The 25,357-nt window shown below is 37.1% G+C and overlaps 3 protein-coding genes and 1 pseudogene across 4 annotated transcripts; 3 read left to right on the top strand and 1 right to left on the bottom strand.

Annotated features, from left to right (window-relative positions):
• Positions 213-4,237, bottom strand: LOC104725875 (FIP1[III]-like protein). The gene is made up of 5 exons (XM_010444656.2): positions 3,539-4,237; positions 3,242-3,368; positions 3,047-3,142; positions 990-2,966; positions 213-732 (listed from the first exon to the last, which is right to left on the bottom strand). Exons 1-5 carry the CDS (start codon positions 4,027-4,029, stop codon positions 373-375), a joined length of 3,051 nt encoding a protein of 1,016 aa, XP_010442958.1. The 5' UTR covers positions 4,030-4,237; the 3' UTR covers positions 213-372.
• On the top strand, positions 5,643-10,054 carry LOC104725723 (ATP-citrate synthase beta chain protein 1). 2 transcript variants are annotated; one of them, XM_010444470.2, is made up of 17 exons: positions 5,643-5,950; positions 6,494-6,612; positions 6,731-6,833; positions 6,914-6,979; positions 7,068-7,191; positions 7,302-7,436; positions 7,559-7,619; positions 7,720-7,796; positions 7,972-8,127; positions 8,221-8,349; positions 8,429-8,561; positions 8,651-8,778; positions 8,860-8,965; positions 9,064-9,140; positions 9,232-9,302; positions 9,440-9,724; positions 9,815-10,054. In XM_010444470.2, exons 2-17 carry the CDS (start codon positions 6,513-6,515, stop codon positions 9,888-9,890), a joined length of 1,827 nt encoding a protein of 608 aa, XP_010442772.1. In that variant the 5' UTR covers positions 5,643-5,950; positions 6,494-6,512; the 3' UTR covers positions 9,891-10,054. The 2 variants fall into 2 exon arrangements, with proteins under 2 accessions (XP_010442772.1, XP_010442848.1); XM_010444546.2 differs by having other exon boundaries at positions 5,648-5,749.
• Positions 10,593-15,360, top strand: LOC104725647 (annotated as a pseudogene).
• Positions 20,504-25,351, top strand: LOC104725552 (tyrosine-protein kinase ABL1-like). Its single transcript, XM_019244782.1, is given in 15 exon segments — positions 20,504-21,194; positions 21,331-21,784; positions 21,864-22,412; positions 22,414-22,528; positions 22,663-22,703; positions 22,836-22,904; positions 23,047-23,147; positions 23,237-23,315; positions 23,512-23,610; positions 23,785-23,853; positions 23,943-23,992; positions 24,084-24,165; positions 24,417-24,511; positions 24,644-25,125; positions 25,221-25,351. Coding segments are annotated over 14 exon segments (2,238 nt in total). The 5' UTR covers positions 20,504-20,889; the 3' UTR covers positions 24,774-25,125; positions 25,221-25,351.

Genomic DNA, 25,357 nt, shown 5'->3' with positions numbered 1-25,357 from the left:
TGTTATCCGACGGCTACGAAAATTATTCCCAAATAAATAAATAAATAAAACAAAAGAAAAGTCGAACATTTGAAGTCAGTTCGGTTCGGTCTGGTTTATTCTCTTATCTGCTGGTTATGCTCTAATTGTCTACGGTTTTAAAATATGAATTTTCCCATGCATTGGTCAAAAGTCAAATCTTCTAGTTCAAAAAACTTTATAATAGTCAAAAATTCAAAAAAAGTATCACTTTAAATCCAAAACCAGGTCACACAGCCAATTGTTCGGTTTTGTGACTTTTTGTTAGATCAGCCACTTTTTTAGTTGATCGGTTTATACATCAATTAACCGCTACTGTGTTAAAACCAAGGAACCCCTACATGATCTTTCTTTTTAACTAGCTGCACACCATCGCCTCTTTCTAGCCGGTCTTTGTTGATTAGTCACAAGATCGGCGGTTTTAGCTCTCGGTTCGGTTGCTTCTACCGTCTTTGCCATTTTGGTATCCTTGAACCTCTCTCTCCGTTTCTCCATCTTCTTCAGACTCTCTTGTATTCGCTCGTTGTCTATTTCAACAACTTTCACGTTCGTCTCTCCTTCTATGATCTCGCCTTCTTCTTTATCATTTGTATCTCCAACTCGCACAGCTTTCTCTTCACTTCTGCACATTAACTTTCCTGATTTCTGACCACCTTGTTGTTGTTCTATCGTGTCTTGGCCATTGGAGAATCCTCTTTTTGATTGGTTAGAGAGCTGAAACACACACACACAAAAATTACATGAGAAGGGTCATGTTCTTCATTGTACACTATATGATGTTTAAGTTTAATAATACAGATTGTAGCAAAAAAAAAAAAAAAAAAAAAANATCAAGTATAGAAGACAGACCACATAAAGAAAAGCCTGGCATGTATGAGTGAAATTATAAGTAGGAGAGTGAAATCTGGTTTAATCTGGAAAACTGAATCTAGCTAAATCTAGGTTTAAAAGCACTTAGATTCCATCTTTACCTTTCTTTGCCTACCAGCTAAGTCAACCGGATCCTGACGTTTGATGAAAGCTTGCCCATCTCTTCCCCTCAGCCTTTTGGATCTGTGACGTCTTTCATCAATTTCATGAATATGGCTCTTCTTGTATCCAGACCTTTGTTTGATAGCCATTCGATTATGTGTTGGTATTCCGAGGTTGTGGAGTAATATCTCATCAGTATATGATGGATGCTCCGGATGAGTAACTTCTGTCATTGAACACTGAATGTCATCTGCCAAATTATATCTCCTTCTATCAGGACGAACCCAATCATCAGCACACTTTAGTCTATCTTTTACGCTCACTTTATCGCTACGACCACGACTATGCGTCCAACCATCTCTCGGTGCAGCCTTATAAAACTGGTTATTCTGGCTGTCATATGCCTCCACTGTTCTGAAGTCTCTGGTATCATCTCTCCGGAAGTTACCTTTTGCTTCATTTTTGTACCACGAGTCTCTCAAAGGTAAAGACGGTGAGGGCCAAGCATCTTCGCTTCTGCATTTATAACCATCTTCCTCTGAAAGAAATCTATCAAGATGCCAATCATGAGTGTAATCGTGTCTTTTCTCTATTTCAGATAATTCCTCATGTCTTTTATACCCTCGAAATTCTCTCCTTTCCACTTCAGCAAAATAACGCATCTCCCTGTCAAATGAAATTCTCCCTTCTGCCCTGTAACATCCATCTTCATATCTAAGACGATGCAGATTATAATCGTAATCACCCCTTCTTCTGCAGTGAAGATCATTCTCGCGATTCTGTTCATGGATTGCATATGCAGAAGAGTACTCTGACCGGTACCTATAGTCCATGTCAGTCAGTGGTAAACAGTCCTCATAATAAGGTTCTCTTAGCCAATCATACCCGTATCTTTGTTTGTTGTTCTCGTAGGCTCGGACAGGACTTCTTTCATGACCATAATTTCTTTCACAATGATGCCAACCATATCGATCATCCTCTTCTTTAAAACTTGATCTAGAATTTCTCTGATTAAGATCCAAGGATGAATGTGAGGTATACTCTTTACGACGCGCCTCACAGTTGTAACTATTAGAATGATCAAAAGCTCGACCCAGTGATGATTCTTTGTTGTTGCTGCGCCAACCAAACCTCTGCTCTCTATGCCGAGCATGATCCACAGATGGATACAATCTATCATGACGTTTTTCTCTGTTTGAGTAATGAAAGCCTTTACCTTCAGTCTCATCCCTTTCTAATGTAATACGTGATCCATTCTGCCTGTTTTTGTTTGAATCACGATACAAACTTTCATGTCGAGAACGAACATTTCTGCCACAACTTGGATCTGGTGTAGGCGATGATGCATCCTTCACAGTTCTGTATTTTATTCTCCCATGTACAGCATAGCCAGCTCTCCCACAGTGCTTTTTGGTCGAGTCTTCGTCAGATCTTTCGTGTCTGGAATGCATTGTACCATTCCTTTCCTCTCTTTCGATACTACTTGCTTCATGTTCTGCAAGTCTAGCTTGTCGTGGTGGGGTACTGACTTCACGTTGGTCATCAGTAGCACTATCTTTCAATGACTCTGTTTCAGAATCATCAGATTCCTCATTATTACCAACAGAACAGGAAGAGGTAGGGCTCAAACGAATGCGATCTCCAAGAGATGATTCCCTCTCCACTGAGGATGAATCCGCCTCATCAGAACTGCAAAAACTCTCTTCTTTCTCATCCTCAATCATTTCTTTATCAGAAGGTGTTGTTATTTCCTTACTGCAGCAATTTTCTGTTGGAGGAGATTGCTCGCCATTGAAGCTTCCAGTGTTTTCATCCTGAGACCCCTCAAAAGCTTCATCTTTTGGAGAATCATCGACTGAATTCAAATCCTTCCCACTATCTGAAAGTGAATCCTCACTTCTAGACGCTTCATTCGATGTTATGTTGAGAGACCTTGATTTTTCAGGTGTCTCCTCAGCATCATTAGTAACTGGGATCTGGTTTCATACATTTAATCAGAAATGGAAGATAAGGAAAGCAAAAAAAACAACAAACCAAGTTTTAATCAATCTCTGACCTGTATCACTACATCAGGGTCTGAATCACGTCGACGACGCAAATCTGCAGAAGGTATTCGCTCAAAAGTTCCACCTCCAACCTCAATTGCTCTTCCCTTCAGTTAAATAGGAAAAAGTAACTCATTAACTTGAAACCAAAATACTCCCTTGCCACAAATGATAGGAAAACAAGACCGCAAACATGTTTAACTCACCAACGGTTTACAGTAATCTTTCCAGCTTTGCTCGTTAAGCCCAAAATTAAAGAAGTCACTGATATCCATACCATGATTCCTCCATGGCTTAGTCTCCAACAGATCCAAATTTACATCAAAAGGTGTCCTGAGCATAAGAGAAAACACACATCACAATACATATCATCATGTATCTTCAAACACATTAACCATTCATTATTCCAATCACCTTAAATAAACCTAAAAACACACATTGATTATATCTAAAGCAACAGATTCACCCAATCAAATGTTATGATTATCACCAATGTGACTAACCTGGACCAATTGTTAGAGAAACTATATCCATATTGAGACATTCCAAAAGAAGGATCGGTGCAAGATGAAGCGTATTTAGTCCACCGTCTCTGAAAGGAGCAAGCTTTGGAAGCTTCGACGGCATCAGCACAAGCATCAGCTTTAGAATCGTCGTCGTCTTGCAGGACTATTTTCAAATCATCGTCACTATCACTATCACTATACTCAGACTCTTCTTCATTCGCCTCGCTCAGATTCACAGCACAAGCGTCGTCGTCACACGGACTCGAATCCTCAGCCACCGCACCCAATTTCTTGGTTTCTCCTTCCGAATCAGGGTTTACCGACCCTTCGAAACCCATATCCTTGCCGGAATCCGTCGCAAACTTCGATTCTTCAGACGATTTTACGAATCCTGCATCGCCGCCGGCGAAAGCATCACTCCCCCTTTTCCCCAGATGAACCTTGTCATCAACGTACAACTCACCAAAATCGTCATCAGTAGAATCCATTCAGAAAAAAAAAGAAATCGATGAACAAATCCAAGTTACCGGTTTGTTGGCTAATCTATCTACTCCATAACGCGAGAGGAGAGTTCTCTTAACTCTTGAGAGTTGAGTTGCATAAACCCCCCCCCCAAACAGATTTGGGAGTGACAGATAAACGCCTTAAACCCTAACACGATTAATTGTTTAGTTTTATTTTATTCTATTTAACTATAATACTATTAAATTATAGTACAACATATCCCATATTATTTTATGCTTGTGGTTGTGGTCACACAAAACACGAGATCCTACAGTAGTACTTAGGGGGAGGTATTGGTTTAGGATTTAGAAAGAATTTTAATGACTTTATGTTCTTGCTGATTGTTAGAATCATAGAAATTTGAAAGTTAAAAATAAAGGATTCTAAGAGATTGTTTAGGAAGTTTTTTAAAATCTTGATGATTTGTTTTTTCTAATCTTGTAAAATCTTTCTATTTGATGAAAGAGTTTTCATGACTTTTGTTATGAAGGAAATGATATAAAATCCTAAACCAATAACATAAAATTTGAATTCATTAACAATCCAAGATTCTTTTGTTTTACTTGAATAACATAAAACTTTTAATGACTTTATAAAACTCTTAATCCAATAACACTAGATTTATCAAGATTTTAGATAACTTTTTACAAATCCACAACCAATAACACCAAATTTTTAAAGAGTTTTTAAAAGTCTTGATTGAATAACAACATATTTTACCTAACTTTTAAAGTCATTAAAATTCTTTCTAAATCCTAAACCAATACCTCCCCCTTAGTACATGATTATACTATTTGCTTATACTTATGAAAAAAAATGCTAATACTGATCAAAAACAAAATTAAATTTGTAATATTTGTTGTTATCTCGGTATTGGATTCTAATTAATTTATGAGATTTTTGGAAGAGTTCAACAAAATCATTAAGTGGGGTTATTGGTTTGAGATTTTAATAGAGTTTTAAAGATTTTATATGTTAGATAGAATTTGTTGTTATTAGATCAAGATTTTGTTAAACTTTGTTAAAGTTTAGTGTTATTAATTTGTGATTTATAAAAAGTCATTTAAAATCTTAACAAATTTGGGTTATTGGATTTAGACTTTGATAAAGTCATTAAAAGTTTTGTATTATTCAATTAAAAACAAAAGAATCTAGGATTGTTAATGAGTTCAATTATTATATTATTGGTTCATAATTTTAAACATTTTCTTTACAAAATAAAGTCATGAAAATTATCATAAAAATACAATGATTGTATTGTTTGGAGCACTTTACAAGATTTTAGAAAACTAATCAACAAAACTCTCTATAATCTTTAACAATCTTTCTTATATTCGATTTTGTTGAACTTTTCAACAAAATTTCCTAAACTAGAATTCAATATCACCCTTAAAAATGATATAATAACAAAAAATTATACCTAACATTTAAAATCTTTAAAACTCTATTTCAAACCAACAACTCCCACTTAGTTATATACTCCATTAAATTTGTATATTTCCTTTTTTTAATTCTTTTTAATCATCAGTATTTTGTATATTTCCTATTCTAGTCACATAATTTGTTATTTTTTTTTTGTTTGTTTCTGTTGTAATTCCATAGAAGGAAGAAAGACATGTTGATGCATTGACAACGAGAAGAAAAGAAGGAAAAACAAAGTTTGGATCGGAGATCAGAAGCTGTGAGCTAACTACCACGAGCCACGTGAGTGTCTCTGTCTCTCTCTCTGGTGGTGGGTAGCTGAGCTGATCTTTATTTGTTTCCCTCCCCCATTACTCTCTCTCTCTCTTTCCATTTATTGGTTTCCTCCTCTGAGCCATTTTTACCTTCCTCCTAACATCAATCTACTACTCTCCTTCACCTAACATTGCTCTCTTCTGACTCCCCTCTCTTTCGACTCGGCAGGTTCGTTCGTCTTCTGATTTCTCTTTAACTTTTTTTCATTGGAGGATTCCAATTGAGTTCAGATCTGTCATCTGTGTTTTTCTGTTTATCTCTCAATCAGAAAACAAAAAAAGTATCGATCCGGATTGGGTTTTGGGGTTAGAAGGCTAAGTAAGTGATGATTCGATAGTGGAGAGTAGTTTTTTTTTGTGTTTATACGAGGCTGAGTCTGAGAGATGTAAAGCGATATTGGGAGTTCTGTAAAAATAATAGCAGTGGTTGCGATTTTTGCACTAGTGGGTCCTTTGTTCCGATCCCTAAAAAACATAATCTTTTTTTAATCTGAATGAAACAATTGGAACTTTTTCAAAAAAAAGTTTCTTCTTTGATTTGGTTCTCGATCAAAAGAATTAATTTTTTTAGTTGTATGATCATGGAAAGGGAAAAACTTTTGCTTGGTGTGTGACCGTTGGATTGGGTTTTTTTTCAGTTTTTGCATCTTCATATTGGATTGGAATGTAATATTTTTTTTTTATTCACAACTTCAAATTTTCTGATTCTCAGTTCCTTACGAGCCAATAACATGGCCACGGGACAGCTGTTTTCACGCAACACACAGGCCCTGTTCTACAATTACAAGCAGCTTCCCATTCAGCGGATGCTTGATTTTGATTTCCTCTGTGGTGAGTGTTGCTCCTTTTGTCTCTGTTTCTCCTTGTCGTCTTCATCAGTTTTTCTCTCTCTCTCTCTGGATTTTTACTTGACTTGACTGTTAAATTTGGTATCTTTACTCTTTTTCAGGGCGAGAAACTCCTTCTGTTGCTGGTATCATTAACCCAGGTTCTGAGGGGTTCCAAAAGCTATTTTTTGGTCAGGAGGAAATAGCCATTCCTGTCCACGCAGCGTAAGTTAAAATACCATCTTAGATAGAGAAAGAGATAGACATGATTCAGACAGTTTAACTTAGTTGTCTGTTTCTTGCAGCATTGAGGCAGCATGCGCTGCGCATCCCACAGCTGATGTATTCATCAACTTCGCATCGTTTAGAAGGTTCGTTTAGTGTCTATTTTGTGAATGTGTTTTCTCCGGTCTCTCTTTGTGATTCTTTTGTGATGTATTTTTCAACCTCTTGTTTTAGTGCTGCTGCTTCATCCATGGCTGCTTTGAAGCAGCCAACTATTAAAGTTGTGGCCATAATTGCAGAAGGTGTTCCGGAGTCAGACACTAAGCAGTTGATTGCTTATGCTCGTGCTAACAATAAGGTGATTTTTAAGACTGAACTTACTCATTTTGGAAACACAACACGTATCAATCTTTTCTAATTGGAGCGAACTCTCTGAGTTAATCTTCTGTCACCAAATGGTCGTTATAGGTTATTATTGGACCAGCTACTGTTGGAGGCGTTCAAGCTGGTGCCTTTAAAATTGGTGACACTGCTGGAACAATTGACAATATCATCCAATGCAAGTTGTACAGGCCTGGATCTGTTGGCTTTGTCTCGAAATCTGTATGTCCTGTTCTTCTTTTGTAGTCTGCCTAAGTTCGTTATTTGAAGTCTGCCTAAGCTCGTTATTATCCTCTTTTGTATCCTCCTCTGAGAAATTATTTGTCATTCTCCCTTTTCTACAGGGCGGCATGTCTAATGAAATGTACAATACCATTGCCCGTGTGACAGATGGGATTTATGAAGGTAACTTTCTATATTATGTTCAGAATCTACTACTCAATGTCTCCTCATTCCTATCATTCTGAAGAATCTTAAGCTGAAATTCGTTTCGTGATGGCCACAGGCATTGCTATTGGTGGGGATGTGTTTCCTGGCTCTACATTATCTGACCATATCTTGCGATTTAATAACATCCCACAGGTATATTAATCTCGACTTAAATTTTGTTGCCCCGCTGGGATATCCTTAAGCCTAATCATTTTTTCTAGTGTTTAACTATGAGAAAAGTTATACTTAGACGCCATCTGACCTTCCCTCTTTTGTTCAGATAGCGTCTTTAACTCCAAAGTTTTGTTTTCATTTTTAAATATTGCAGATTAAGATGGTTGTTGTACTTGGAGAGCTTGGAGGACGAGATGAATATTCTCTGGTTGAGGCCTTGAAACAGGGGAAAGTGACCAAACCAGTGGTTGCTTGGGTCAGCGGGACTTGTGCACGTCTCTTCAAGTCCGAAGTACAATTTGGTCATGCAGTAAGTGTCACCTAACAACTTACTTAAAGAACTTTGGACACAAATGTTCCTCTGCTAGAGATATAAATCATCCTTTGATATGATATGAATCAGGGTGCCAAAAGTGGTGGAGAGATGGAGTCTGCACAAGCCAAGAATCAAGCATTGAAAGACGCTGGAGCTACTGTACCAACTTCATTTGAAGCCCTAGAATCTGCGATCAAGGAAACTTTTGACAAATTGGTCAGTCTCCAATCAAATGTGCCCTTAGCTTGCATTTGTGTTGTTGTGATCTTATGTTCCTTTCTTCTGTTCCTCCTAGGTTGAAGAAGGAAAGGTCTCTCCTATTAAGGAAGTTACTCCTCCACAAATCCCAGAAGATCTCAGCTCTGCAATTAAAAGTGGGAAAGTTAGGGCTCCTACTCACATCATCTCCACCATATCTGATGACAGAGGTAATAATTCTATTGAAAGTAAACCAGATTACCATGAATGAAACAAAAACATTGTTGTAAACAAATTTCTTTTTGCATTGAATTTGAAGGGGAAGAACCATGCTATGCTGGTGTGCCAATGTCATCCATCATTGAACAGGGTTATGGCGTGGGAGATGTCATTTCTCTCCTATGGTTCAAACGTAGCCTTCCCCGTTACTGTACCAAATTTATTGAGGTAGCTCATCTTTCCACAGATATTGAACACTGTTAGCTACTGAGATTGAATATGCTTTCTAACACTTTGAACTTTGATCAGATATGCATAATGTTGTGCGCTGACCATGGTCCATGCGTCTCCGGCGCTCACAACACCATCGTCACAGCAAGAGCAGGAAAAGACCTTGTCTCAAGTCTTGTCTCAGGTGAATTAACATCCCAATTCATCAACTCTTTTTAGTGAATTTTGCTATACAATAATAATCTATTGCTTATAACAAGTGATAATCCCTCCAACACACAGGTCTATTAACAATTGGTCCTAGATTTGGTGGTGCAATTGATGACGCAGCACGATACTTCAAGGACGCTTGTGACAGGGTAAAACTCCTTTATCTCCTTCACTCTAAATGCCTCATGCATTTCTTGAGACGTAGATATAATTTGTACGAAAACATTTTGCCTTTTCCAGAGTCTCACACCATATGAATTCGTGGAAGGCATGAAGAAGAAAGGAATCCGTGTCCCTGGGATTGGTCACAGGTAAGAACAAGCCATTATAGAAAGTTTTCATTTTGTTGAAATAAACAATTGAAGCCTAATCTTTCTTTTCAGAAGCAGCAGAAACAGAGCATTTTCTTATTGAATTTTTTACTTACATCTTATTGGGATTATTATAGGATAAAGAGCAGAGACAACAGAGACAAAAGAGTGGAGCTGCTTCAGAAGTTTGCACGGTCTAACTTCCCTGCAGTGAAGTACATGGAATACGCAGTCCAAGTAGAGACATACACACTCTCCAAAGCCAACAACCTCGTACTCAACGTTGACGGAGCCATTGGATCTCTCTTCTTGGACCTTCTCGCTGGAAGTGGGATGTTCACTAAGCAAGAGATTGACGAAATCGTCCAGATTGGTTACTTGAACGGCCTCTTCGTCCTTGCTCGATCCATCGGTTTAATCGGGTAAATATTCTAACTGGACACATCTATCCACCATCTTGTTCTTGAAGTGACTTAAATTGATCTGGCTTTCTGTGAAAAAAATGGTTGCAGGCACACATTTGATCAGAAGAGACTGAAGCAGCCACTGTACCGACACCCGTGGGAAGATGTCTTGTACACCAAGTAATCATATCATTATTTACCTTCTTGTCATCGTCATATTATTATTATTCTCTACCATTCAGTTAGGCTTTGTGTTTTTATAAATATATCTGTTCAGACAATGATCTGTTGTGATTTCTTAATACTTTTAATTTAATAATAAAAGAAAGTTATATTTGTTTATGATGACTGATGAGTATGTAAATTTTATTTCAATGATATAATCCGACGTATTAATTGATTATAATTTTGGATTCTTCTACATTCCACAGTTTGCATGATGAAGCTTTTTCCTTCGACCATAAGTTTTTGAATATTTCTTTAGTGTTGTAAAGAAACCAATAACTTGAATTAGGAAAAATCCAAAATACAAAACGAAAACTGTGAGACTATATACCAAGATAGCATTGATTTGATGAAAAAAAAAAAACATATCAGCCACGGATTATGAGGGTGAGTTGGTTGCCGATCATTCGGCTTGAATAGGCACGGATTATGAGGTAACACTATAAAACTTTTAAAAAGAGAAGAGAATGTGCTTATGGACTAGAGAGAGTTGTGGACAGTTGGTTAACAGCAGTATCTTTCTTACGTATTATAGATTTTTTTCGAGTGATTGATTGTCTATTTGTGTCTGCCTAGGCCTAATCAATATAGAAAGCCGTTTCAATTATTGTTATAGGAAGCGAGTGAGACAGTCATCTCTCCATATACATATAGTCAAACCGAATCCTCATTAATTTTGATAAGATTTTCCGACCATGGTTAAGCTTCTTCAAGCTAAAGTTGACAAGGAGCTGCTGAAGAAGATGCTAGAGATAGAGCAAAGTCAGGAGCATCTAATGCAGGAGATGTCTAGGCTTAAGGTTTCTACGGCAGAGATTAGGCAGCCATCGCATCCAGCCTTGAGGAAGAGCGATGCCTCGTCGTTGCGCAAGGAGATCCTTTTCAAGGATTCGATGATACAGAGAGCACCTGCCGGCAAGTTCACGGAAAAGCAGTATCTGAATATTTTGCAGTCCATGGCACAATCTGTTCATGCCTTCGATCTTAATATGCGAATTATCTTTTGGTGAGTAATAATTTCCATTTTGTAAATGATATTCATGGATAGTGTTACATTGTTCCATTACATGATTTGTTCTCAGGAATGCCATGGCAGAAAAGCTTTATGGGTACTCTGCTGCAGAAGCAGTTGGGCAGAACCCAATTAATGTTATGGTAGATGATCGGGATGCCGTCTTTGCAATGAATATTGCTCAGCTTTGTTCCAATGGAGAGAGCTGGACTGGCAAGTTTCCTGTCAAGAGCAAATCAGGGGAGAAATTTTCAGCTGTCACTACCTGTTCCCCCTTCTATGCAGATGACGGTTCTCTTATTGGGATCATTTCTATCACCAGTGACATAGCACCGTATCTGACCCCAATAATCTCTTTGGCTAAATTAAAGGCGCAAGAAGTTGAACCGAGCTCTAGCCCTGCAAGTAATAATGGTTTTGCATCTAAACTTGGTTTGGACTCTAAAGGAACTGTTATATCAAAACTTGGCCTTGATTCTGCTCAGCCTGTACAAGTTGCTATAACATCGAAGATATCAGATTTGGTTTGTTCAATTGTTGGTTTCATATTCTCACTTTTTATCTTGGTGTTGCATGTTATTGACCAGTGCTATCAAATTGCAGGCATCAAAGGTGAGGAACAAGGTCAGGTCGAAAATCCCAGCAGGTGATAGTAGTGTTACACTGCCTGATGTTTCTACCCTCACTGACCACAAGGACGATGCAGCATTAATAACGGGTACCACCTCACCAAGGGGGGATTTTATCCAGTCTCCTTTTGGTGTATTCACATGTAACGATGAGAAGCCCTTCGAAAATTCCAATCATGAGAGTGAGGGAAAGCCAGCAATCCACAAGGTTCTCACCTCAAAAGCGGAAGAATGGATGGTAAAGAAAGGTTTGTCATGGTCATGGAAAGGGTATAAGGAGGACGGTTCAAAAGGAAAGCCTACTCATTCTGTATGGCCTTGGCTGCAGAATGAACAAGAGATAGAGAAGTCTCACCCGACTAATCCCTCTTTTGGTGTTCAGTCTGAAACTCATGCCTCGGAAAGTAATAAGCCTAACAATGATGAGGCTTCTAGCTTGGAAGATGAAATTTTGTGGGATGATTTGACAATCGGAGAGAAAATTGGACAAGGTAAGGTACTCTCTTAGACAGATTATCTCGTTTGCCCGGCCAAATCTGTTCTCTGTTCTCTATAGTATCATAAATTTTACTAAAGTTTATGTAATTGTCTCAGTTCTGCTAACATGCTCCAGTAATTTTCTATTTTAAAGGCTCATGTGGAACTGTCTATCACGGTCTCTGGTTTGGATCTGTACGTTTTATGCTTCTGGTGTATGCATGCATTTGTTGATTTGTTCACGCTTCCATTATGACAAAATAAATTTCAGAGTTGCTAATGTCACTACAGGACGTAGCTATAAAAGTGTTCTCTAAACAAGAATATTCAGAAGAAGTCATACACTCTTTTAAACAAGAGGTGCAGATTTTGATCTTTTATCCATAATGATTGCTCTGAGTGTAGTTTTGGCAAAGGATTTGATATTTTTATTGGTATTGTTGCTCGTTTTTAACTGCGAAGGTATTGTTGATGAAAAGACTTAGACATCCTAACGTTCTGCTGTTTATGGGAGCTGTTACTTCACCTCAACGTCTCTGTATAGTGTCAGAGTTCCTTCCACGGTTCGGTCTCATATATGCACTTTGGTTACTACTATCACTTTCTTTGTGTTTTTTAGGCCTTCGAGCCATAGCTCTTATTTATGCCCCTAATCCTCCGAAGGAACAATTTGCAGTAGAAGTATCTTCCATATACTGCAGAGAAGTACGTTAAAACTGGATTGGAGGCGGCGTATCCGTTTGGCCTTGGACATTGTGAGTATTAGTTAACATTCTGATTTTTCCATTACTATGATCATTGACATTTGCACATTGAAAAGTTTCCAAGTATGAGCTTCTCTATCTATTTACCTCTTTGTATTTGTCTTCTGATTCTTCATTTCCACTATGTTTGACTCAGTCACGGTACATCTCATACTCCATTATTATTTACACAGGCCCGCGGTATGAACTATCTTCACCGCTGTAGTCCACCCATTATCCATCGTGATCTGAAATCGTCAAATCTGCTGGTAGACAGGAACTGGACCGTTAAGGTAAGATATTCTTCTTGAGATGCACTTGGTTTCCTCTAATCCAGATGAATAATAACTTACCAGGACATCTCTACAGGTAGCTAACTTTGGTCTTTCACGTATCAAGCATGAAACGTATCTAACCATCAAGTCGGGGAAGGGAACGGTATATAACCTAGATCCTTATTGATTATAATCCTCTTTATAGCCAACCGCTCAAAATGATCTTGATTGGTTTTTCACTTGTNTACGTTAAAACTGGATTGGAGGCGGCGTATCCGTTTGGCCTTGGACATTGTGAGTATTAGTTAACATTCTGATTTTTCCATTACTATGATCATTGACATTTGCACATTGAAAAGTTTCCAAGTATGAGCTTCTCTATCTATTTACCTCTTTGTATTTGTCTTCTGATTCTTCATTTCCACTATGTTTGACTCAGTCACGGTACATCTCATACTCCATTATTATTTACACAGGCCCGCGGTATGAACTATCTTCACCGCTGTAGTCCACCCATTATCCATCGTGATCTGAAATCGTCAAATCTGCTGGTAGACAGGAACTGGACCGTTAAGGTAAGATATTCTTCTTGAGATGCACTTGGTTTCCTCTAATCCAGATGAATAATAACTTACCAGGACATCTCTACAGGTAGCTAACTTTGGTCTTTCACGTATCAAGCATGAAACGTATCTAACCATCAAGTCGGGGAAGGGAACGGTATATAACCTAGATCCTTATTGATTATAATCCTCTTTATAGCCAACCGCTCAAAATGATCTTGATTGGTTTTTCACTTGTTATGCAGCCTCAATGGATGACACCAGAAGTTCTCCGAAATGAATCTTCTGATGAGAAATATATTCTCGTGTTATGTTTGGTTAAGTTCCCTTGTATACTTGTTTTTCCAGCCTCAAGTGCTAACTAGCTCTTCTCATTCCTTTGTACAGGTCTGATATCTACAGCTTTGGAGTAGTACTATGGGAGCTTGCCACAGAGAAGATCCCATGGGAAAATCTCAACTCCATGCAGGTATCGTTTTTGAGCGATAGAACGATGAAAGAAAGTGTCTCCAAGTGACGATTTGTCCTAAAAATATTCTATTTGAGCAAATTATATTTAGAAACATGTTTTGATCTATATATTTAATGATTAAAGATACAAGCAGGGTGAGTTGTGCTGGTTGTGTATATAATCTAGTTATACCTTGAAACAATGTTATTTGCAACACAGCTTATGAATTTGATGTCTTATATCCATCGCACTGACTAATCTGCTTGTCTAAATTTTTTCCATTCAGTATCATATTGCACTGATCCTCTTGTATAATATGCAATGCACACACACTCTTCCTTTGAAATATATGTAGGTGATCAAAGCTGTGGGGTTCATGAACCAGAGGCTGGATATTCCAAAGGACATTGATCCTCGTTGGGTCTCATTAATGGAGAGCTGTTGCCACAGGTAAATAATTAACATATATATACCTTTACTTATTACGGTTCTCAATTGATCTAGATGTTTCTATATATTTGACTAATGCTGACATTAAATTCGTTTGACTATTTTGGTTTGTCCCACATTGCAGTATTACAAAGCTGAGACCCACATTCCAAGAACTGATGGAGAAACTAAGAGACCTTCAAAGAAAGTATACAATGGAATTCCAAGCAACTCGTGCTGCGCTACCTGCTGGCAACTCTCTTCTCAAGGACAACTAAACAAGAAAAAGTTGACCCTTTCTTTCTCTTATTCCTATTGGTTCAAAGGGAGTCTTCCCCCCGTTACTGTACCAAATTCATTGAGGTTGCTCATCTTTCCATCATCTTCTGACACAAATGTTGAAAACTATTAGCTAGTGAGGTTGACGGCTCTGTTTTCTGACACTGGAGCTGTGATCAGATATGCATAATTAATGCTTAGTGCTGACCAAGGCCCATGCGTCTCCGGCTCTCATCACTAAACCATTGTAACAGCAAGAGCAGGAAAAAGACTGAATCCCGCTCGTGTCTTGTCTCAGACTCTCGGGTGAGTTTGTCATCTCAAAAAGTCGCCATATATATCTTCCAACAACAGGTGAGTGAGCAGGACCTGTGCTTTATAGCTGATAACCTTTCCAACAAATTTGGTTGGCTTTTACTTTTGTAAGTCTATAAAATGTTACATTAGAAATCTATCATCGCATCTAAACTTCTAAGAATAATAACTTAATTAAGTGTGAAGTTTCTTTTTTGTGATGAGTATGTATGTATCTTATATTTCAGTTCAGAATAATAATGATTTGATAAGTTTCTTTAAATCCTTGATGTATGTTATATTTCAGTTTAGTATTTGTATGTATCATCCAAATACTAAACGAAGCCACCTTTAGCAATAGCAACAAGTTAGCACTAGGCCACCAGCATATATTATATAGAAAGAACATTTGAATAATCCGATGGACCCATCCCCGAGTCGATCACTCTATTCAGTATTCACTAACACCAACTACTACTGTATCAGTAAATATGGCAGTATGTACATAACTTTAGATTCATGTAACATGGTTTGGCGACTACGTTTTATAGGGGGGTTAACATAATAAACAAACAAAATAGAAGGATGTAGAATACAATAGTATTAGTAGTTGTTTCTGGACGGTCAACTTTTCTTAAAATTTCATTCCCGAGAGAGAGAAACATTGTTGTATCTTTGTTAGGGAGCGAGAGAGGGAGACTGTCATCATCACCATTCATCACTCTCTTTGGCTAAAGAGAAGGCACCAGTGACATAGCACCGTATTTGTTCATAATTACAGTATTATAATTCCTACTTAAAAATATCTCACAAAATAGTAATGCACATATAACAAACAAACAATATAAAACTATGTATACATCAAACAAATTAAAATACTCTAATCTTCTAAAATAATTGGTATAATGGGATTATAATATGATTACTTGGGTATAATCCAACAAGAATATGAAATAATAAATGCTTTAAAACTATATACATACAATTATTTCACCATATCCAAAATAAAACTCTAATAATATGGACTAAACCAAATTTACACTAATAATCATACTATACCAACAAAGTTATGATTATCAATATACTAATATACATCAAATATTAATTTGCCAATAGTTGCGGGGACTTATGTTTTTCTAATTTTTTGAATTTTATTGCTAATATGTTGTAGACAATTTGTGGGTTCGAATTGAACTTCAATTCCTTTATATGACTATCCATTTAATTATACTCTTAAATAATATATAATTCTTAAAATAAATAAATTTAAATACAAAGCCGTGTATAATATACATATTATTTGTTTCTTCTTGCCATCACTCTATTTGTTTATCTATACATACAAAATATGCATGTCAAATTACAAAATATGCATGTCAAATTCAAAAAGATGTATGTAGTTTTACCAAATAATTGTAATATTAAAAGTAAATATTTTCTCAAACAAAATAAACACTTGATCAAATTTTGTAAGATATTTGATCAAACATGTATGCAAAAACTAAAAAGACATATGTACACAAACCCTAGCACATCTAAAACACACACATGAACACTACAAATTAAACGCTAGTACTAGCTTATCAACTATATGTTAATTACTTGAAGATTAAGACTAATTTATGATGTACTTTATTTGTACAACATTATAATTTTTTTTTTGTCGATTAAACCCTCAACCATGGTGTTTTGAGTGAGTGTGACAATCATTACTCAATCATTACTCTTAATATATAGTTCCTTAATATACAATCAATTTTGTTTCATCTTTGTCGATACATTTGAGATTATGAACTCTAACTACTTGGATTTCACTGTCCACCGAAGCCTGGAAAAGATCCAGCGGGATACTTCTATGATGGCTTTCTCACCATGTCTACATAGACTATCTTCAGGGAGATTGAGTACCAGAGCAGAAACAGTCCCAAGTTCATTGAGTATTCTAATCAGTTGCAACACTGACTCAAAATGCTATGGCTAAGGGGGAGCATTATTTGTTATTGGAGAGCCTTCTTCCTGTAGCACAATTAAGACCTTCACTGGAGTTGGTGGGATCTACACCATAACCAGGGTTTTGGTGCGAGTAGCAATGGGGATTCCAGCATAGGAACTGGAGTGTTGGTGTGATGTCGACACTGAGAGGAATTTATAAGACCTTGTTCAACTCTAACTAGTACACTTATCAATTAGGCCGATGTTTACTTAGGAAGCTAGCTCCACTAGCGTGTAAATGACTTTTTTTGACTATTATTATGATAATTATAGTCCTAAGTTATGTGCAACAACTCTCAATCAACAAACCCTTTTATAGATTAAACGATCGAATATTATTATATTCTGATAATAATCCATGATGTAATTTAATAACCAAAACTCGATTTAATTGTGTTGGTATTTTCCAATTAAATTATCTACTTAGTTTAATAATTAAATCAAACAAAAATCTAACAATCTCCATAATAATAAAAGGGAAGTACACATCATTGTTTTGTAGACTATATAATTTTAATAAGTTGGTTACAAATAAGTTATACATTAATGATAGATTAATTGGTTACAAATAGATTATACCAAAAATCTTCAAGAAAATATTCTAAAGAATCATATCATCTAATATACCATATTAATTTCTTTTATTAAATTATTCATCAAATAAAATATTTTGATATCTAACTTAATATATTAATTTTTTAACTATCATTATACTTCACTTTTTATTTATATATATGAGTCTATTTTGTGAAACAAATAAATTATCATATTATTTATTATAATTAAAAAATAGTTTTATTTCCGGATATACCATAAGTTTAATTTTTAAAAACAAATATAAATGGTTCAATCTATAAATATTCAAGCTTTAGTAATATTATTCTTTAAATATAATTTCTATTGAATTAAAATTTTTACTAAGTAACGGATCAAAATTTGAATATTTAAATTTAAATTACAATATTATGTCTTATAATGACATTCAAGTCATGATTTAGAATATATATTGTTGAAATAACTTCACATATATAACATAATACTACATATTAAAATCTTATTTTAAAATATAAAATATACAAAATAAAATTTAACCAGTGTTATAGCAAAAGTAATTATCTAGTATCATTAATAATATAAAACTTACTTAATTATCTAGAACCATCATATTTAGCTTATGATTTTATTGCATAATGTTTTATCCAAAAAAACTTTTAAAAATAATTACATAAATTCTATTTTTTATATAAATTATAATATAAATAAAGTGAATTTTAACACGGGTTTAATCTAGTTTAATGTTAAATACAAAGACATAGGGCTACACCAACTCCACCGATCAATTCACGAATATACATGAGTTTAGTTTTAATTAACGAGCCCAATTCACACCATTACACAGCACCACATTCACTCACGTGAACATGATAACTTTACCACTTTAATATCCGGTTTAATAACCAAACAACAACAACAGCATCACGATTCACTTCCCATCACACAACCTATAGCGCTATGGTTTTGTGGACTTTAATTACAATAGGCATTCCCGGTTGTTCCAGCTCTTCTTCACGATAAACACTAATTAAGCACCACAGATTTCAGAATTCAGTTTAATAAACAACTCCAATCAACTTCCCGTTCCCACAGAGACAAGCTTCGGTTTAATAAACAAAACAACACAACTACGACACGAGTTAAGTGTAGCAATACCTTGACGACAACACTGGTTCTCGGCTCTAGTGGTTACACAACAGCTAGAACGGCTAGGTGGACGACTCCGCAACACAGATCCGCTGTTGTGGTCACTTCCTCATGATTCAGAAATCAAAACCAAAAACAAAGCAAACCGGTCTAAGACAACGTCAGAAACTTCATGTGCAAGCTACAAAAGAAACTTAGGGTTTCCTTACCCTTAACGACATCCCCGATGGACCAAAACTGCTCCGGTGACAGCTGCGGTCATCCGGTGACTCATGGTTGCAAGTTGCAACCTCCAGTGGCTACTCACGGTGGCGGTGGTGTCGAACGGCAACGATCTCGCTTCTCACGTTCTCGGATTCCTTCAAGCACAACACCACGAAGGAACGACAACAACGACGGTGGACTCCATCACGGAACGACAACTACAACACCATCTCAATACTGATCCATGATGAGATTTGCTTTGGTCGAGATTTCTTTCATTCGTCCAAAAGGTAGACGGCGATATGGCCAAAATACGCACAATGCTAAGTGCTAAACATAAACCCTTGTCGTTTAGCAAGATGTTGGGCCCTAATATAGAAACATGTTTTGATCTATATCCATAATGATTAAAAGGTACAAGTGACTAAGTGAGCTGTGCTGGTTATATAATCTAGCCATACTTGAAACAATGTTTTTTGTGACACAGCCTATGAACTTGATGTCTTATATCCATTGCACTGACTATTCTGCTTGACTAAATTTTACATTTTGATCAGTCTCATATTGCATTGATCCTCTTGTATACACTCTTCCTTTGACATATATGTAGGTGATCAGAGCTGTGGGGTTCATAAACCAGACGCTGGAGATTCCAAAGGACATTGATCCTCGTTGGATCTCATTAATTGAGAGCTGTTGGCACATGCAAATTTATTAGCATTTTATTAGATCATTGTAACAGCAAGAGCAGGAAAAATATCTCGTGTCGAGTCTTGTCTCAGACTCTCGGGTGAGTTTGTCATCTCAAAAAGGTCGCCATATATATCTTACAACAACAGGTGAGCAGGACCTGTGCTTTATAGGTTTATAGCTGATAACCTTTCCAACAAATTTGGCTGGCTTTTACTTTTGTGAGTCAATAAAAATGTTACATTAGAAATTTATCATCGCATCTAAACTTTTCAGAAGAATAAGTGTGAAGTTCTTTAACTTTGTGGTGAGTCTGTATCTATCTTTATTTCAGTTCAGAATAAATCATGATTTGAGAAGTTCCTTTAAATCCTATATAATTCGATATGAAACCAAAAATACATGAATTGGTACGGTATATCATCCAAATACTAAACGAAGCCACCTTTAGCAAGATATAGCAGCAAGTTAGCACGAGCATATATTATATGGAAAGAACAGATGATCATAGAGAGATAGAAGAAAAAAATAAAGTATGGTTTTGAATATAAAAAAGAGGTGAGTTAGTTAGACTAATATTTCAGCCGACGTACACGAGCTTTTTTTTGTAGATAGCGATTACAATATTGTAGTTGAAGCGGTGGAGCGGGGACTTCGAACTAATTTTTCTAAATCAATAATACTATATGATATAATCCGACTACGGACCCATGACCGAGTCGATCACTCTATTCACTAACACTAACTACTACTGTATCTGTAAATATGGCCGTATGTACATAAATTTAGATCCATGTACATTAACATTGGTTTGAAGACTACGTTTTATAGGGGGTTAGGGTAATAAAGAAACAAAATATAGAAGGATGTAGAATACAGTAGTATCTTTCTTAGTAGTACACTAGCTAGTAGTTGTTTTCTGGACGGTCAACTTTTTCTTAAAATTTCATTCCCGAGAGAGAGAGAGAGAGAGAGAGACATTGTTGTATCTTTTTTAGGGAGCGAGAGAGAGGGAGACAGTGTCATCATCATTCATCACTCACTCTCCTTAGTCAAATCAAATCAAAATCCCTATTTTTGAGTTTTGACCACCATGGTTTAACCTCTTCAAGGTCCGATTCAACTCGCGCGATTCCCCGATTCAATTCTGATTTCGGAGGGTAGAGTTTTGATTCCGGTGGTCTGGTGAAGTAAGGGTTTCCGTTTTCTGACCGCAATAATGGAGAATCCACCTGTAGAAGAGCTGCTGAAGAAGATGCTTGAGCTAGAGCAAAGTCAAGACCATCTTAAGCATGAGATGTCGAGGCTCACGGGGCTTAGGCAGCCATCGCATCTGATGCTGCCGGGGCAGCCGTCGCGGAAGGAGAAACGACGTATCCAGGGTTCCATGAGTTCGAGAGCTGGAGTTGGTGGTGGCAAAGAGCCATCGGCAGGGAAGTTCACTAACGAACAGTATTTGAATGTTTTGCAGTCCATGGCTCAATCTGTTCATGTCTTAGATCTAGATACGCGTATTATCTTTTGGTAAGTAGTTTATAGCTATAACCCTTTGTTGGGAATGATGTGGTTTCATGGATAGACGCTTTGCATTGATCATTTGTATCTAGTGCTCAGAGTGCTTTGTTCTCAGATTGCTATTCGATGGCATGATTTGTTCCAGGAATGCCATGTCGGAAAAGCTTTACGGGTACTCTGCTGAAGAAGTAGTTGGGAAGAACCCACTTCATGTTATCGTAGATGATCATGATGCTGCCTTTGCGATGAATGTTGCTCGACGTTGTGTCAATGGGGAGAGCTGGACCGGCGAGTTTCCTGTCAAGAGCAAATCAGGGGAGATCTTTTCCGCTGTCACTACGTGCTCACCCTTCTACGATGATAACGGCTCTATTATTGGGATCATTTCTATCACAAGTGACATAGCACCGTATTTGAACTCGAGAATCTCTTTGGCTAAACTTAAGGCAGAAGAAGAAGAAGAAACGAGTTCTATCCCTCCAAGGAATTGTTTTGCCTCTAAACTTGGTTTGGACTCCAAAGGAGCTGTTATATCGAAACTTGGTCTTCATTCTGATCAGCCTATACAAGTTGCCATAGCATCAAAGATATCAAATTTGGTTAGTTCATTTCTAGGTTGCATATTCTGACCTTTTTATCTTGCTGTTGCATATTTTTTGACTAGTGTAAAAATTGCAGGCATCCAAGGTGAGCAACAAGGTCAGGTCGAAAATGCGAGCAGGTGCCACACTCTCTGAGGGTGGCAGTGGGGATAGTCATCATTCAGATCATGGTGTCTTTGGTGCTACTCTCTCTGACCACATGGATGGTGCAGCTTCAAGTGGTGCTAGCACACCGAGAGGGGATTTTATCCAGTCTCCTTTTGGTGTATTCACATGTGATGATAATAACAAGTTTCCTTCAAAACCCTTGAAATATTCCAGTGTTGAGAGTAATGGAAAGCATGCAATCCATAAGGTTCTCACCGCAAAATCTGAAGAATGGATGGTAAAGAAAGGCTTGTCACTGCCATGGAAAGGGAATGAGCAGGAAGGTTCAAAAAGAAAGTCTACTCATTTTGTATGGCCTTGGTTACAAAATGAAGAAGAGAAAGATAAGTATCACCAGGTTAATCCCTCTGCTGGTGTTAAGTCCGAAAGCTATGGCTCTGACAGTAATAAGCCTACTGACGACGAGGCTTTTAGTATGTGGTCTTCCTCTATAAATGCGAACAGCACAACCAGTGTTTAGTAGTTGCGGAAGTACCAGCAGGAGTGTTATGGATAAGATTAATACAGATAGTGATTGCTTGGAATATGAAGTTTTATGGGATGATTTGACAATTGGGGAACAAATTGGACAAGGTAGTTTATTTCACAAACAGATTATCATGTTTGCTAGACATTTTCATTCTTTATAACATCACACAGTTTACGAATTTATGTGATGTTTCTGTCTCTGATCTGCTAATATGCTTCAATAATTTTCCATTGTACAGGTTCATGTGGAACTGTCTATCATGGACTCTGGTTTGGATCTGTACGTTTTTCACTCCTGGTGATATTGTAGAATCTGCATTTGTTGATTTATTCACACTTCCATGGACCATGGTAAAAAGAAAATTGCAAGTTCAGAGATCTGGCTTACTGAGAGTTGCTAATGTCACGGCAGGATGTAGCTGTGAAAGTGTTCTCCAAACAAGAATATTCAGAAGAGGTCATAAAATCTTTTAGACAAGAGGTACTGGTTTTGATCTTTTTGTCCACCATAATTGCTCTGAATGTAGTTTTGCCGAAAGAAATTTGACATTTTAATTGGTGTTTAGTAGAACCAACATCCAAAAATTCCAAGTTATATATATTGGTCCTGTTTTGCTTTGAAGGTATCGTTGATGAAAAGACTTAGACATCCTAACGTTCTGCTGTTTATGGGAGCTGTGACTTCACCTCAGCGTCTCTGTATAGTCTCAGAGTTTATTCCACGGTTCGGTCTCATATCTTTACATTCTTTGTGTTTTTGGGCGTTTAACTGTTTAAGCCATAGCTCCTAATCATCTGAATTACAATTTGCAGTGGAAGTCTCTTCCGTCTACTACAGAAGAGTATATCAAAACTTGATTGGAGGCGGCGTATCAATATGGCCTTGGATATTGTGAGTATTAGTTATACATTAATTAGACATCTTATTTTTCTATTTCTGTGATCATTGACAGTTGCACGAAAATTCGATTTTCTAAGTATGAGCTGCTCCATTTTGATTAATTCTTTGTATTTTTCTTTTAAACATTCTTCTATTTGACTCAGTCACCGTACATCTCATACAGCATATTAAATGATTCTTCGCACAGGCTCGTGGTATGAATTATCTTCACTGTTGTAGTCCACCCATCATACATCGTGATCTGAAGTCGTCAAATCTGCTGGTAGACAGGAATTGGACCGTTAAGGTAACATGTTTATCTTGCAAGAAGTTTGGTTTCCCGTAATCAAGACGAACAATGAATTTCCATCTTCAAATTGATTATATAGCTTTTTAAAACGAAATGAAGATTAAAATATCATTTTACGTGAATGATCCCCAAACCAGAAAGGTCGTCAACTTACAGTGACATCTCTAACAGGTAGCTGACTTTGGTCTTTCCCGTATCAAGCATCAGACATACCTGACCAGCAAGTCCGGAAAGGGAACGGTACTTAACCTGGACTCTTTTCGATTTGAATCCTGATTTATAGTCAGCCTCCCTCAATGATCATGTTTGGCTTTGTACCTGTTTTGCAGCCTCAATGGATGGCACCGGAAGTTCTTCGAAATGAGTCTGCTGATGAAAAGTATATTCTTGTATTCTGTTGGGTCAATTCACTTGATTACTTATTTTTCTAGCCTCAATCGCTAACTAGCTCTTCTAATTTCTCGAGACAGGTCTGACATTTACAGCTTTGGAGTAGTACTATGGGAGCTTGCCACAGAGAAGATCCCATGGGAAAATCTCAACTCGATGCAGGTATTGTTTTTGAGCGATAGAATGCTGAAAAGAAAGTGTCTTTAGCTAACATATTTGGGCAGAACTTATTTTTAAATAACATGTTTTGCTCTATCAATGGAGCTGAACAATAACTAGAATCTGTAAGCCAAAACATATAGTCTAGCCTTACTTAAAAACCAAAAATTTCATTATCTCTACGAATTTGATGTCCTATATCAATCGCACGACTATTCTGCTTACGAAGAGATGCATATTTGAATTATATGCAGGTGATTGGAGCTGTGTGCTTCATGAACCAGAGGCTGGAAATTCCAAAGGACATTGATCCTACTTGGATCTCATTAGTCGAGAGCTGTTGGCACAGGTAACTAACATACTGAAAATCGCCTTAGCCTTGCTAGAAGAATATATTATTATCTTTCTCCTTGATTTATATATTTCACAGCTAATGGAGACATTAATTTGTGTTTCTATTTTTTTTTGTCTCACATTGCAGCGATACGAAGCTAAGACCCACATTCCAAGAACTGATGGACAAACTAAGGGACCTGCAAAGAAAGTATGCTATACAATCCCAAGTGACTCGTGCTGGGTTACTTGACAACCCTCTCCTCAAGAACAACTAAACAAAACAAAAGTTGACCCCTTCTCTCTTATACCTTTTTGTTCCTTGACGCACTGCTATGGTGGTCTGCCGATGTCTTTTTCATCATTGAACAAAAGAGTAGAGCTGCTTCAGAAATTTTGCGCGGTCTAATTTCCCTGCAGTGAAGTACATGAATATGCAGTCCAAGTAGAGACAGACACCACACTCTCTAAAGCCAACAGCCTCGTACTCAACGTCAATGGAGCCATTATATCTCTCTTCTTGGACCTTCTAGCTGGAAAGTGGGATGTTCGCTAAGCAAGAGAATTACAAAATTATCCCAGATTGATTATCTCGGCAGCGTCTTCGTCCTGGGCTCCTGGCTCGATCGGGTAACTATCCTAGCCGGACACATCCATCATTTCATCTACTTTGCTCTTAAAGTCACTTCAATTGATTTGGAATTCTGTGAATAAACTGGTTGCAGGCACACATGTGATCAGAAGAAACTGAAGAAGCCACCCATGGGAAGATGTCTTGTGGACCAAGTCATTATTCACCTCACCTCACTTCACTTCTTGTCATCATCATTCATCCATATTAGTTCTAGGAATTCCCCCCCCC

This window comes from Camelina sativa, chromosome 1, assembly GCF_000633955.1.
Source record: "Camelina sativa cultivar DH55 chromosome 1, Cs, whole genome shotgun sequence".
Classification (NCBI taxonomy): domain Eukaryota; kingdom Viridiplantae; phylum Streptophyta; class Magnoliopsida; order Brassicales; family Brassicaceae; genus Camelina; species Camelina sativa.
Note: the sequence above shows the minus strand (reverse complement) of the source record. Positions and strands in the feature narration are given on the sequence as shown.